General features: G+C 39.3%; 2 protein-coding genes across 2 annotated transcripts in view; both read left to right on the forward strand.

Moving 5' to 3' along the window:
* Window positions 1-15,170, forward strand: part of LOC128737532 (acireductone dioxygenase) — a 389,037-nt gene that overhangs the window by 36,227 nt on the left and 337,640 nt on the right. The window lies entirely within an intron of this gene.
* LOC128737534 (U-scoloptoxin(05)-Sm1a) lies at window positions 5,459-14,994 on the forward strand. Its single transcript, XM_053832201.1, has 4 exons — window positions 5,459-5,879; window positions 13,674-13,835; window positions 14,100-14,249; window positions 14,561-14,994. The coding sequence occupies exons 1-4, from the start codon at window positions 5,828-5,830 to the stop codon at window positions 14,776-14,778; spliced, it is 582 nt and encodes a 193-aa protein (XP_053688176.1). The 5' UTR covers window positions 5,459-5,827; the 3' UTR covers window positions 14,779-14,994.

Raw genomic sequence — 15,170 nt, forward strand, 5'->3', positions numbered from 1 at the left:
GCCAGGAACCCAAACCAGATGAACGGCATTTAGAATGCTTAGTTCTTTTAATTGGGTGTGGCAGGCGATGACTGTTTTAGATTTAGAATTAGCCGCACAAAGGGCTTTTATAGCGGCTTGACTATCAGAACAGAAGTAGATAATTTTGCCTATCGGCTTTCTGAAGTGCAAACTGAGCTCCGCACATAATTGCAAAGATTTCAGCTTGAAAAACAGTGCAGTAACTACCCAACGAATAGGATTCCTCCAATTCCAGCTCACGGCAGTAAACACCAGCACCCGCGCGACCTTTGTACAAGGAACCATCGGTATAACAGACCACATAGTCGGAAATTTTCGTTTCCATATAGCCTGACATCCACTCCTCTCTAGGAGGAAAGTCCCTTAAGAAAGTCCTATACGGGAAAGTACGCATGAGCGTTACATCGCTAGGAGCAAAGGCAAACTTGTCCTCAGCAACAATTTGCGACCACAATCGAGTATGATCAGTGGAACGGTCCACAGACTGCCAAAGGCCAATCGCATGTAGTCGATAAGCACATATTAGTGCCTCTTGCTTCAGGTGGAAGTGTGGAGGTTTAATATTGAAAATAGCTTTTAGGGCGACAGTAGGAGTTGTAGTAAATGCACCAGACATTGCCATTAAACACATCCTTTGAAGATGGTTTAGCTTTGTCTGGACAGTCACAACTTCCCCTCTCTGCCACCATACCAGACAACCATACGCCAGTATTGGTCTGACAACGACCGTGTACAACCAGTGTATGTATTTGGGTTTAAGCCCCCAAAGTTGCCAATTGCTCGTCTACGTTGCCCAAAGGCCATGCACGCTTTTTTAATTCGGAAATCAATATTTGTGGACCAGTCAAGCTTGGAGTTGAGAATCAACCCAATGTACTCCACCTCGTTCACAACATCAACATCCGAATCGTAAAAGCACAGAGCGCGAGCTCCATTGGTATTTCTACGTTTTGAAAATAAGACGATTGATGTTTTGCTCGGATTTACCGAAAGTGCTGTTTCTCGGCACCACGTTTCCACGACACGTAGCGCCTGCTGCATTAAGTCAAATAATGTGCTTATGCACTTTCCAACTACTAGGATGAGATAGTCATCCGCAAAACCATATGACGGATAGCCTAGACCATTGAGTTTCCTCAGTAGACCATCCACCACAAGATTCCATAAAAGAGGCGAGAGAACGCCACCTTGGGGACATCCACAAACACTTTGCTTTCAAATACTTGCTTGCCGTAAGGACGAAAAAAGCAATCGGTTACTAAGCATTTATGATTATTGAAGGCACATTGTTGTTGTGCTCCGAGACAGATTTGCTGCTATCCTTCAGCCAGCCTTTTTTGCCAGCGCCTCCGTCCATTCCTTCTGCTATTCGGGGGTGAACAGCAGAGTACCGCGCCGCCGGTTTGAATCTGCCTCCTTGGATTCAGCAGTGGTCTTACCCTCCAAAGGGGCCACTGGTTTCGCTGCCTGCTGCTGCTTCTGCTGCTGGTCCATGGTTCAGCTGCTGCTTGCTGCTTCTCCAAAAGTCGTCACAAGAATGAAAGTTCGTACGGAGGGCAGCTGTTTATATAGCTTCGCTCGACAGCTGTCTTACAGAGAACATTCTTATTTTCCAGTTGACGCGCTGTTGCCGTATTGGATTGTATTTTGCAATGTCAGAATTTCCCTTGTTAATTTTAATATTTATTAAGAGTAATGTTCGAACTTTTTAAGAGACTGTGATATTGTTAGTATTAATTCGATGTGTTTATTCATATACATTTTACCTATATTATTTCTATCTCCCACACGAATGTTTCAAGATGTGATAATAATTCGTCAACAACAAGTGACCATAGCAGAGGCGAAAGAACACCTCCTTGTGGGCAGCCCTTTACAGTCTTTACCGTGACTGTTGACATTCCATGACTACAAGTTATTTCTCTATTTTGTAACATTTCAAAAATCCAATCTACAATAGCTTTGTCAAAATGTCGTTTTTCCATAGCATTTTTCATTGAAGTGTGAGATGCATTATCAAATGCTCCTTCAATGTCCAAGAAAGCAGCTAGCAGAACCTCCTTGGCCTCAAAAGTCTTTTCAATTTTTGTTACTAGTGTATGAAGCGCTGTTATTGTTGATTTTCCATGCTGGTATGCAAACTGATTTTTATTTAAAAGATGTAGTTCTTAGTATTTTGATTTAATATAGTTGTCAATTAGTTTCTCCATCAATTTTAGTATAATTGACGAGAGGCTAATTGGTCTGAAAGATTTTGGGTTTTTCTTATCCTTTTTGTTCGCCTTAGGAATAAAAGCAACTCGAATTTGCCGCCAACTTTTTGGAATATAATTTAGGCGCAAACTGGCTCTAAACATTTCAGTTAGACAAGCAGTAAGACTTCCATTGCTCTTTTGAATCATTACTGGACGAATTTCATAATTTCCTGGAGCTTTGTATGGCTCAAACGAATCTATTGCCCATTCAACCCTTGCTTGAGTGAATATACTACTTGGTTGATCTTGCGAGTATTCTCTGGTCACGTTTTGCCCAGTTGAACACTCAAGATTGGCAGAGATCCTGGAAAGTGTACTTGTATCAACAAATTTAAAGTTTCGGTAGCATTGTCTAATCTAATCTAATCTCACACTAACGCAGCCAATTCTTGAAGGCATCCTGGAAAATGACGATTACTTGAATCAATCATTTTTCTTGTCAACGGCCAGGCCAACTGCGCAGTATGTACCGCAGAGAGAATTCCAAGGAATCAAGTGGAACCAGAAAAAATATCTAATTCCATTAAACTCCTTGAAATCAAGGGGAAGGAAGAAAGCGTGGACCTCCCGTACCAAACGCTTCCCGTATACATAGATAATGATTTATTTACAATCGTTGGGAGTATCTTTGCTAATAAAGGTTAAGTGATACTCCGGACCCTCAGGGATGAACTAATGGTATTTAGACCAGAAGCCAGGCTGCAATTGGCCAAGGATATAGCACCTTATTTCGCTCTCTGAAAATAGATTAGTTTGCCAAAAATATTAGTTTAAATCATATAATACTTGAAAATAAAGTCGTGTGGTTTAATGGTTGCCTAAAACTACATTTGTAAGGTTAGGAACTGAAAACCGCACGACCCCGCACCTCCTAGCTTGGCTACTCAATTATACAAATTGAAGTATTTCCAGGTATGGCCACGTGGAGGCGCTAGGCAGGGGCTTGGGATGGCTAGAGCTATGTTGGGCGCTTCTTCCTAGTTGCCTTCCCCATTTCATACCCAAATTTAAAGTTTCGGTAGCATTGGAAGTAAAACGGATGTTTTTCAAAGTGCCCAAACCATTGGTATGATCCTGATTGGACTGATCCTGTTAGAGCAGAGTGTTATATCTAATACTTCCTCTCTACCAGCTCGTATGACAATTGGACAATTGCCAATGTTGAGTGTTCCAAGGTTGGTACTACTCAAATATTCCATCAAATCATAGCCTTTCAGATTGATATCCGAGCTGCCCCAAATGATGTGATGGGCATTGACATCACTGCCCACAATGAGCGGAAGTCCATTAGCTTGGCGGTATCTCACCACATTTCTGAAATCGTCGCTGGGAGACGGTTCATCGTGTGGTAAGTATGCAGAACAGTAGACATAGCGCCTATGGACATCATCTACGACGAGCTCTACTGTAACTGCACAAGTATCTCGAGTAGTCAATATTGAACTATGCAACAATATGCATGCCCTGGGCATCAAACGAGGATTTGTCATACTAGTTTTGCTGAAAACAGCAAAGCTCTGGTTTCCAATATCCGTCGAATGAAAGTACCCCTTGCAAAAATATGGCTCCTGAATCAATGCGATGGCGACAGAGCCATTAAAAAGTTTTTCGCATAAATACAAATTAGCTGCCTGTTTGTGTTGAAGATTTATTTGTGCAACTCTAACTATTTGACTAGCGGAGTATATGCACAAACAATCTCCAACACAGATCAGACAGAAAATTGTAAGCGAAGTCAATTACGTTGGCCAGAACGCACTTGGCGTAATATCCACAAGGGAAATGGAATAGGACTCCTATGTTGTTCCCACGAGACGCAAGGGACAACAAAGATCGACCGTACCAGAGCCCCGCATGGCACAGTAGCGGCAAGATGCCCAAATCACTCCGTTCGCGACTGGCATGTTTTCACCCCTCCAGTCATTCAGTCATCGGTACGGAGTTACACCTTGACTTAGGGGCTCCAGATTTTCCGACTCTCAAGGCAGGGTCAGATCCCGTGGCTCAATTTTTGCCTAAATGTACAATTCGGCACCAACCGCCAAAGGGCACAACTGCAGAATGTGTAAACAGACCGATTGAGGGTCTCTCTCTATGCTAATCCAGCAGAGAAAATAACTCTCCCTCGGTGTGCCCACACCCCGAAAAATCGGCGCCATGATGAACAGCATGATTAGGTAGCCGGAAACCACACGGCGAGTGTTCCACCTTCTCTGTCTGCGTACGACAACCAAGGCTGCGCACGACAAGGTGCGCAACCTCGGCTGCCATACCCCCGCCGGCACCACGTGGAGGTAGAGATAGGAATTAGGAAACAGAGATGATATATTTGCACATGTTCACTCATTTGCCAGCCGCGATTGAACGTGTACAAAGAAGATTTATTCGACTTGCTTTACGTCATCTTCCTTGGCGAAATCCAGAAAATTAGCCACCTTACGGAGATAGATGTCGTCTACTTGATCTCGACACTCGCTGTGTTCAGATTGGCAAGAAGAATGCAGTGAATACATTTCTAAAAACAAAGCCCCGTTTTTGGGTCCAAAAACTGCTTCCGAAATTGGGCTCTCCGATGGAAAGTTGATGACTGCTGATTTTCCCGTAAGATTAACCAAATTTATTTTCAAAACAAATAATGGTTAAATATTAAGAAGGTAAACTGCCAAACTGCTATTGTAAAACAAGCAAGAACAAGAAAAAATTAGATAGTGTGAAAGAAGTTTTTGTGCAACATTTTCAAGAAATTGATTATTTTAATTTCTCACATTTTTCGTCTAAAACTTGTACAAACTAATATAATGAAAATAGTAACAGGTAATCGCCCCTAGCTTGTATTTTGCGTCAGCAATATGTTGTTACTTAAAAATATGCCTGTGTTGTAATTTAAAAGGCAGTTTATAAAAATCTCATAAATATCATAAATCGCAAAAAAGTTAGCGTGATTTAAAGTTACGTTTCGCGTGAACTATCAAAAGTTTCAACACGCATGAACAACATTTGCGCGCTAGTTTTCCAGCGGTTTTTCTCTTGGCATTTCTCTCATTTTCGTGCGTTTTTCGCTGACCCGTTCATGCTGATTCGATGAATGAGTGCGAGCACGGCCGTGCCGTGTACGCTTCGCTCATTCCGGACACGATGCCGATGAATCAGTCTACAAGTTTGTTTTGGTCTGATCGCACGTGTGCCGTGTGGGCCCCCGTTGTTCGACTGCTGGTGTACGTGTATGAATGAAACACCTACAACAACGGTAGTAGTTGTGGAAACGTGATTGATCGTAGAATTGCTGATGTAGTTGAGCAGAGCTAAATGATCAATGAAGAAACAAGTGGTTCGTTTGAGTTGTTTTCACCTGGACTATGGATTTATCGAAATTAAAAGTGTAGTTTAATGTTATCGCAAGTGCTATTGAATTGAATGATTTCCTAGCTAACATCAATATTTAAACTCGTTGGGTTCTAAAAAGTGAAACGGATCTCGGTGAAGATTTCGTATACGCCCTGTTCCAAATCATTCGCCGTAGGAACGATCCAGAGATACAACATTCAGCAGCGATGCATCGTGTTTTGGTTGCAACCATTCTATTCGTCACAGTCTTAAAAACTGGTATGAATGTAACTCCAACAGTAATTTTTCGTGATAATTCATTTTTCCTAAAACTTAAAACTTACAGCTGAAATAGTTTTTCAAATTTACACGAATACTGCTCAAAAACTTTGCAAGTATGCGTTTGATCAATAATCGTAGTACCAAACTACTACCTTTCCAGCTAAGCCAAGCCGACATGAAGATTAAATTTCCTTATAAAATGACAAATTCTAGTAATGCTTCCAATTTTATCCGGTGAAAGAAGACGGAACACAAATTAGCAGCTAATGGTGTTTTCCTCTGCCAACGGTGGTAGCCTAACGTCAGTGGCATCGTATCCAACTATGTCTGTTTTACATTGTGTACCCGCAGTTACCATGGCAAATTCACTTTTAGCAAGCAGGTAACTCTAGTTTGTTTGCTCTCTAGGTAGGTGGGTATGTCCAATTTGCAGGACACATCCGTTCTTGTTAGGCCAAACCTAAACCCAAATGCACATCGTGGTTAGCAATTTGTGGAAATCGTGTGCATAGAGTCGCCTGAGCATACTACAAGCACGACGTATGATTATTAGCAATTCTATGACGCCATTGGGACATTAATTGGCTACTGAGGACGATTCAGATTCAGAATTATTACCATTAGGACATTTAGTTGAGAATCAATTCTACAGAAACGCTAAATTTTCCCGTACTGAAAACTTATTTAAAAATAACTTAGAAGTACAGCATTTGTACAACTATAAATACATCTACACCAGTCGTCCTTATCAAAGGAATTACACTCCATTGACGGTGGTGAAAGGATTTAGCAAATGGGAAATGGCTAATAGGGTTTCCCGTTCAGCCAGACAATGGCATCCGTTTTCAAAGCTTTCGGAAGCAAGCGAATTGAATTTGCATCAAAAAAAAAAGTCAAAAAGGATATGAATGAACCGTGAACAAAATAGCTTTCTCATCTTGGCCAAATGTTGGTCTTTATGAAGCAAGTTTTGGGGAAAAGATAGCTCAAATAAATTGTACGAACAAATTCATCAAAACTCGCTCGTTTCAGTTTCTGTTGCACAAAAATATATTTGACGGAGAATTGAACTTTTTCTCTGCTCATAGCCACTGAAGGAAAAAATAAATATAGAGCAACCATGTAGTTGTACATATTTCAGGTAAAGTACAGTACAGAACAGAACAGAATTCGATTTTTATAGGTAGTATCGCGTGCTTGAATTTAATTTCAGTTGCGTTTCCTTCATTGCACGCACCCTCATTCGGTCAAATAAACATTCGGTTGCGTTTTGTAATAAGAAAAATTCAGTTTGAATTAGAATTTGACGAGGTTAAAAAAACGAAATATATGAAAGGCTTCATATGGATTATCAGTTTGATCTTGAAGCACCGAAAAATACACACATCCGATAAGAATTACAGAATAGTAAATATCAAAACGGAACAGAAAAGCTAACAATGTCAATACCTAGCCCTGTAATTTTCATATCCATTTACCGATAAGTTGGAAGCAATTTATAAAGAATTGCTCTTGCGTTCGCCAATAGTAAAGTGCGACCCGGCTGCTATTTTGATAATTGTGCTAAATTCAGCAGTATTTTATCCGCTCCATCAGATTTGCTCTTTTCCGAAGAAATTGTCACGCCTCTTCTTCCTGCAGTCTATCATTATCGCCAATGCCGTTTTTTCACCGAACAATTTTCTACCATTATCTGTAGTGTCATAGGGTTGCGGGTGTGCAATTTTGTTGGGGATCATAAAACATGTTTCGAGTAACTTTTAAAAACATTTTTAACCGCACAGAACAATCATATAGTACAGATAAAGTATTATAACAGTAAATTAAAGGACATTTTTGTTTTGGGAATTGTTAGCAGACTCTTTGGTTACCCTATTAATAGAAGCAATCATGGCCATCATTCACTGAAGTGCTTGCAACGGCTTCAATGGTCTCGTAAAGGAGATGGAGCAAAGCAGATGATGAGGCATAGCACGGTGTGCATTTTAAGTTCATGTAAAACGAACGTAATAAGATTAACCTATTTCAATTAGTCGTCAATATTTGGGCAACCAGAACAAGAACTACTCTTGAAGGGGGGACTTGGAACTCGAACATAGGCATTTTTTTCGCTTAAACATTAACTTCACAATGTTCACAATGAATTGGAATATATTTTTATTTCGTGGGAATAGAAAAAAATTTTAATTATTTTTGCAGTTTTCCTAGAATGTTATTGATTACATTTTACCAACTTTTTTACCAAGAATTGGAATAAATAGTTGGAAACCAATGAAAACCTGCAATTCAGAATATTATCTTCGCGTGAAGGGTTCATCGTGAAGTATCCATTCATCCAAGTGGATACTTGAAACTGCTTTTAAATTCAAACAGCTGTAAAAGCATCGTCAAGATATTTTTTGTTTTCTAGTGTTAACCCAGTAAGGGGTTTTAAACTGAAAATAATAATCGGCTTTCTTTTATTTCCCCGGAAGTTTAGTTCATTAGACTAGATTCGCTTCAACTCTATTTGGTCGAAGTTCTGCCAAAATAATCAAGCGCCAATTTTTGCAAGAGTTGAGTTATTTACATCACAGGATGCAAAAACTAATAATCAATTTAATAAACTAACCGTGTCATTCGAACAGTTAATTACAGTTTCAGTGCATAAATCTTGTTAAGGCGGCAGAAAAGAAAATGCATTCAACCAAAGCCCGCAAACCAACATGACATCGGAAGATTATTTTATTCGAATCATCTTCGGAATCGGGAAAATAAGGCAGATGTTGATAGGCCTCTGCATTATTTGAAAATTGCAATCAGTCAAAAAGAACCGAGTAAAATTTGTTTTTAAATCAATTTACTTATTTACTTAATTGGCCTAACGTCTTAAGACAAGGCCTGCGCAGTATAATTTTTCCATCTATTTCGGTCTATGGTAGCTGGTCTCCAGTTCTCCAGTGCTCGCCAGATTTCGTTCCACCTGGTCTTGCTACCTCGCTCGCTGTGCCCATCTTCGTCTTGTTTCTACCGAATTCGAATCGAAACCCATTTTTGCAGGACAGTTGTCCGGCATTCTAACGACATGCTGCCCAATGTATCCGACCAGCTTTAACCACTTTCTGAATACTGGGTTCACCGCAGAGACGCGCGAGCTCGTGGTTCATTCTTCGCCTCCTTACACCGTTCTCTTGCACTTCGCCAAAGATGGTTCTTAGCACCCGCCGTTCGAAAACTCCGAGTGCTCGTAGGTCCTCTTCTAGCAGTGTCCACGTTTCATGCCCGTAGAGTACAACCGGTCTGATTAGCGTACTAATCTTCCACCACCTCAAATGTTCTTCCGACGACATCCACGTCGTCAGCAAATTGACCTGGATTTATTGAAAATCGTGCCCCGCATTTCGATTGCCGCCCGTCTGATAACACCTTCAAGCGCAATGTTGAATAGCAGGCAGGAAAGACTATCTCCTTGTCGAAGTCCTCTGCGAGATTCGAATGGGTCCGACAATGCACCCGAGATTCTCACACAGCACTGGATCCCATTCATCGTAGCCATGATAAGTCTAATAAGCTTACCCGGAAAGCCGTTTTCGTCCAAAATTTTCCATTGCTCTTGTCGATTTACATTATCTTATGCGGCTTTGAAATCGATGAACAAGTGATGCGTGAGGACGCGGAATTCGCGGCACTTTTGGAGGATCTGCCGCAGGGTGACGATTTGGTCCGTTGTAGATCGGCCCTCCATGAAGCCGGCCTGGTAACTTCCCACATATCTATTGGCTATTGGGGATAGTCGGTAAAAGATGACTTGGGGCAGCACTTAGTAGGCGGCATTCAGAATAGTGAGTTTATTTTTTATTGGGCTAAATATTCGATTACATAAAATACTTAAGAGTAACTATCCTATATCATATTGTGTGTTCAATCACAAGTGGTGACTTTTCAACATTATTGCATTAATCCCTTGCCTTGTCTTAATTGCATTACTTGCTAGTATAATGATTTCTTACGATTTGTTACGACAATTAAGACTATTTGATAGAAGGGATTAAAACCTACATGTAAGGAAAAAAGGAAAAATATAAAATCTTAACCTAATATCTAACCTAGCTAACTTATGATCTATAAAGAGACCTAATCGTCACAATAAAGTATTGTAACGATTTTTTTCGGAAATTTAAAATAATTTTGTTTGACATAGCTTCTACTGTTTTACCTGACTCACTGCGAATATGCGTGTTATTGAAATAAAACGTCACCATGCGTTTTATTCGTTTATAACGCATATGCAGCTAATATCGATAACAACCGATTTTTTATAAGTTGTGCTTTTGTTATTGCATTTAACTTGTAAAAAGTTGCATAAATAACAATTCAGTTTCACAATACAATTATTGCGTACTACTAGCACTTGCAATATAATGTTTAAGTACGTTATTTTTAGTGATCAAAATCAACGATATTTTCGATACAAGGGCGATATTTTTCGAAACCTTTCGAACCAACACGATACCGCGAATACAACGCTATGCGCAGTGAGTCAGGTAACACAGTAGGGTTTCAACACCAGTAAGTCTATGTAATTCTAATGTACTAAACCAAGGAGAACGCTTCAAAATTCTATTCTAAATCCTCTGAAGACTCTGCTTCCTTGCAAAACAACGACTTGACCAAATCGGAACTATTGTAAATCAATAGTTTATTTTTATTTTTCAAGTCTAGAATTTCTGTTTATGAAAGGATATAAACTGCCCATAAAAGCATAACTGTCCCATATGGAATTTTATCGATTTTGGAGAAAAGCATGAAAGTAGCTTATTTATATCCTAATTTATCTAAAAAACTTTAATTTAGACGGACTTTGTTCGAAAATTTTTCCAAAAAATATCAAACCTGAACTGTCCCATACGAAAAATAAAAGCATAACTGTCCCATAATAATATTGTCCATATAAACATTTTTTTTCTGCCAGCTGAGGCAACCATAAGGCATTATAACTTTGATAAAACAATATTCTTTTAATTTCCACTTAACTTAACTTAACTTCCAAAAACTTAACAAAAAAAAAAAAGAAATATGACAGTAAGTTTGTTTCGAAGTTCATTTCAATGTTCGACCACAATCTTTTCTTAATCGGCAAAGCTTTCACTGGCACAATTTTCTTCGGCGGTGTCAGGGAAATGAGTATTTAATAGAGCAGCTTTTCTCTTCGTTTTGATTCCACGATATCCTTTATGCTGATGTTTTATTTCGATTGAAAAGTTTTCAAAACAATAACTTGTGCTGTTTTTTTCAACAGTAGCACATACTTGAAGTTCGAAACTCGAATTTCATCAAGTTTGCTGTAATCTTTAACAGCAAGGCTGCTCTTTTTGAATATTATTTCTCAAATATCTTCGAGGTATAGCCTTGGTTAGGATTTATTGTTTGTGATTACTGGTTCGAAAAAGATCGACGACTTTATGTACAACATCGCGACGGCTTTCTTGCCTTCTTTAATCACGACCTTGAGATCTTGGAATATAGGAGCATTTCTGTAGCGCATACTTTGGCGTAGAATCTATTTTTCACTATGTACTGGCAAAAATTGAAAAAATATGGGACAGACATGCTTTTATTTAGCAACTTGCGCTTGTAAATAAAAGCATAACTGTCCCATCTTCGAAATTTTGAAAAAATATTGCATTGGTGTTAAATTTTACCACAAAATTTATGTGGATAGTTCAATTACTAGTGTAACGTGGTGTTTTTGTCGAATAAAGTTAAATAATTCTTGTATAATGACGCACAACATATAAATCAGTCAGCCACTTTCAATCTCATTTTCCCACGCTTCACGTTTTTCCATATGGGACAGTTATGCTTTTATAGGGAGTAAACATCTCATATATTTATTACATTTTGCTTGTATGCTTTCAATATGGTCTTTAAAAGTAAGTTTTTCAGAATAGTGATTCAATTTCTTTTCATTAATTAAGATGATGATGTAGATTTAGCAACCAAGAGCCGGAGTGGCTGTTGCCATATTCCATTGTGTTCGGTTTTGGGCTACTCGTCGTACTCCGCCACTCTGCACTTTCCGTTTGTACTCCGCCAAAAATAGTCCGCAACACCTTTCGTTCGAATACGGCAAGTGCACGTATGTCTTCCGTAAGCAAAGTTGCAGTTTCAAGTCCGTAGAGGACTACCGGTCTGACAAGCGTTTTGTACATTATACACCGCTTTGTGCGGTAGTAAATGCTCTGACAAATAAAACAATACTACCAGGGGTAAAACTGTATGCGCTGAATGCATTTTATATTCGTCTTCATGCAGAGTTTCAATTTTTTCGGGCACTGGGTGTCACCAATTTTTAATCCAACCAAAATAGAATTTTTGCATCCAAGTCAGTATAGTGCTTCTCGTGCGAAGTACAACGATATTCAACATCTGATCTGCTGTAATTTATTTACATCGCATAGAGACAGTCCTTGATGATCAAACTATTCTTCACATGGATTACGACTTGATCAGGGGCAAGAAATCAAAAGTTTTACGATTTCATATTCACAATCTAGAGGCGTTGAAGACATCTTCACTCCTATTCTGTATTTCGAACAAATCTTTATTTCGTTCGATTTGTTTCGAACGAGATGTTATGCCCATATGATTTTGCTAGGGGAAATTTCGTTCTAAATATAGAATCCCCAAATACATTAATTTTCTCTTTATACATATTACATACCTCGTTTGGAATCATAGACGGGATGTGCTTCACGATTTCTTTTTGTTTTTTTTTCTTTTTTTTTTTTTCATTTATTAACACTGACCGCTTAGAGCTCTACCCGGAACTGTGACAACTCCATTCCGCTTTAATCGGACTGTGTCCGAAGTTGTGCCTTCCTAAAGATGTCTACATACAACCTGCAAAAATCATTTCTAAATACATTAAAAAATACTTCAAACGAAACTTACAGCCTAATTCAACTGATAGATATGTATATCCTTCGTGGCATAATTTTAATTTTCCTAGCCAATTTTGAATAAGTTGCTATAGTCCAGCATTCCCAGAACCGACAAAGTTATTTGTATCTCTTTGGGACATTTTCCTATGTTTTGGCTTTTGCTTCAGAGGGCTTAGGGTAACCAACCTATTTTGGACCCCCTCAGCAGCTGTACATAATTTGGACACTTACAGCAAAATCAAATGGAAGTGTCCAAATTATGTACAGCTGCTGTGGGGGTCCAAAATAGGTTGGTTACCCTACTACGATTAAAAGTATTCCGAACAATTTTAACTGACTGAGGGAATGAAACTAATAGTCAGAAATCGTTTTACAGCGCAAATTGCATATTCATTGTCAACTGTAAAACCTTTCCATAACGCCACAAATACTAAAGCTTAAGGCAACCGTCGATTAATCGCGAGATGACAGCTGGAATTGAACAGTCGACAGCAGCTTTAACGCAGTATAAGCTGTTCGACCATCTTCAAACTTCCCTATGAATTCAATCGGGAAGCGAAAGCATCAGTACTCTTAAAAACTAGGAATAGGCAACACCGTTGTAACCAAACCGTTTTGATTAAACTTCAAAGAATAGAAGTTCTATCTCTTTTCCCTTTGAAAAAAAAACTCTTCTTTGAAGCATTCGGTTCCCTTTGAATTTACATGCTCACTGATGGCACCGGGTGTGATTGTCATTTGTTGTCGATAGGAATTACACATTTCAGAACTAGGTATCGGTAGTTCGGTTAGTCCTGCTAACCCCAATATCATATGTCTTGTCCTTATATGGAACCGCAACCGCACAACTAAAGCATTTCATTTCCAGCCGTCGCCATCGAGTGCTACGTATGCAATGGAACCGATTCGGCCAGCCCATTCCAGTGCAGCGAGTGGTTCGAACGTTTCGACAAGCCAGACTTAAAGCCACAGGACTGCTCCAATGTGTACGGGGCCAAGTATTGTATCAAGCACATCGGTCGCTTCGAAGGTAGGGTGCGACTGATAAATGTGATATCCTGCTTGATTAATAATAACGGAATGGGCTTGGCTTACTCCCCAGCCACCGCACGCACATTTAACTGGTGAAGGAAAAAAAGTAGCACCGGAATGGGATTCGCTGGAAGCATGCATTTAATATTATCAATTTTCTAACAATTTAAGTTTTGCTCATTTAATAATTCCATTGGAAATCGGGTTCATCTAACAAACTTATCATTACTAACCAAAAACAAAACGTTCATTTTGTTTGCAGCGCTTGGAATCCTCTGTTATCAATGCTCGTCGGCACATTCGATGTACTGTTCCGACATGCTGGTGGCGGACGAGGCGTCTCCGTTCAAGCCGGAATCGTGCGATCATGTGTTCGAAGCGGAGTACTGCGTCAAATCGACGGCGATGCATGGTTAATAATTTATGGCCGATACTTTTCGGTTGCTTGATGTGGTGTTGTTTTCTGAATTTTTGTTTCACGTTTGTCATTGCACTTTTTGCCATCGCTTTCAAAATGATTTTTATTTAGCATGTAGTACTAAATACAATAATTTCTTGTACTAAAAATAACCTGATATAACCTTTGATTTTGTACGTTTTCCTCGCATTAACATTTAATTTATCATTTACCACGTTCTGGCTTGTCCTTATGTCCGTGTTGTTACAAAACGAAATGGTATGGTAATTGTTTCTACTTACAAATAACGTGTTGTCTTCCAACAGGTGGCATCGGAGCTAAGCGGTACTGTTCCTCACGTGACCTGGGCAACTATTGCAACTACGTGCGCAATCCTGGCGATCAGATGGAGTATCGGTCCTGTATTTTCACATGCGACACTGATGGCTGCAACAGCGGGAATCGCTTATACTCGATGAAACATTCTGCAACATTAGGTCTGATGGTACTACTAGTGTCGTTGATCTACTACGTACGACAGTAGAGATGATTGTGCCATGTACAACATTCTAGGTTAAGTTTACGTTCTATCCTTTGTAGGTGATACATGAACAGGTACATTCCGTCCTCAGAATATAATAGTTTAGAATCTTTCGTTTCCTTGGAATCTGTTCCATGCTGGTGACTACTTTTTGTAATAGAATATTGTGACTCAAAACAATGTTTATGTAACGTATTGGAAAAGACAATAAATTTGATAGGGAACAGATAAAAATGTTCTATTTTGGATGACATGCAAAATAGCTATTCCACGGACTTCTTTAGTGGAGTCAAAAATGTTTCTCCCATTTTGTTTCACAGACTGAATCCGTTGCAAGAAAAGTAGATAAAGCCTCAATTACATACTGTTCACAGGAATTGATATGAAAAACTTTA

This window comes from Sabethes cyaneus, chromosome 2 (genome assembly GCF_943734655.1).
Source record: "Sabethes cyaneus chromosome 2, idSabCyanKW18_F2, whole genome shotgun sequence".
Classification (NCBI taxonomy): Eukaryota; Metazoa; Arthropoda; class Insecta; order Diptera; family Culicidae; genus Sabethes; species Sabethes cyaneus.

Bases quoted from the DNA above. Each gene is read 5' to 3' on its own strand.
- LOC128737534 (XM_053832201.1), top strand. From the start codon at position 5,828: ATGCATCGTGTTTTGGTTGCAACCATTCTATTCGTCACAGTCTTAAAA. The intron at 5,880-13,673 runs GTATGAATGTAA...TTTCATTTCCAG, and splicing joins CGTCACAGTCTTAAAAACTG to CCGTCGCCATCGAGTGCTAC. The intron at 13,836-14,099 runs GTAGGGTGCGAC...TTTTGTTTGCAG, and splicing joins GCACATCGGTCGCTTCGAAG to CGCTTGGAATCCTCTGTTAT.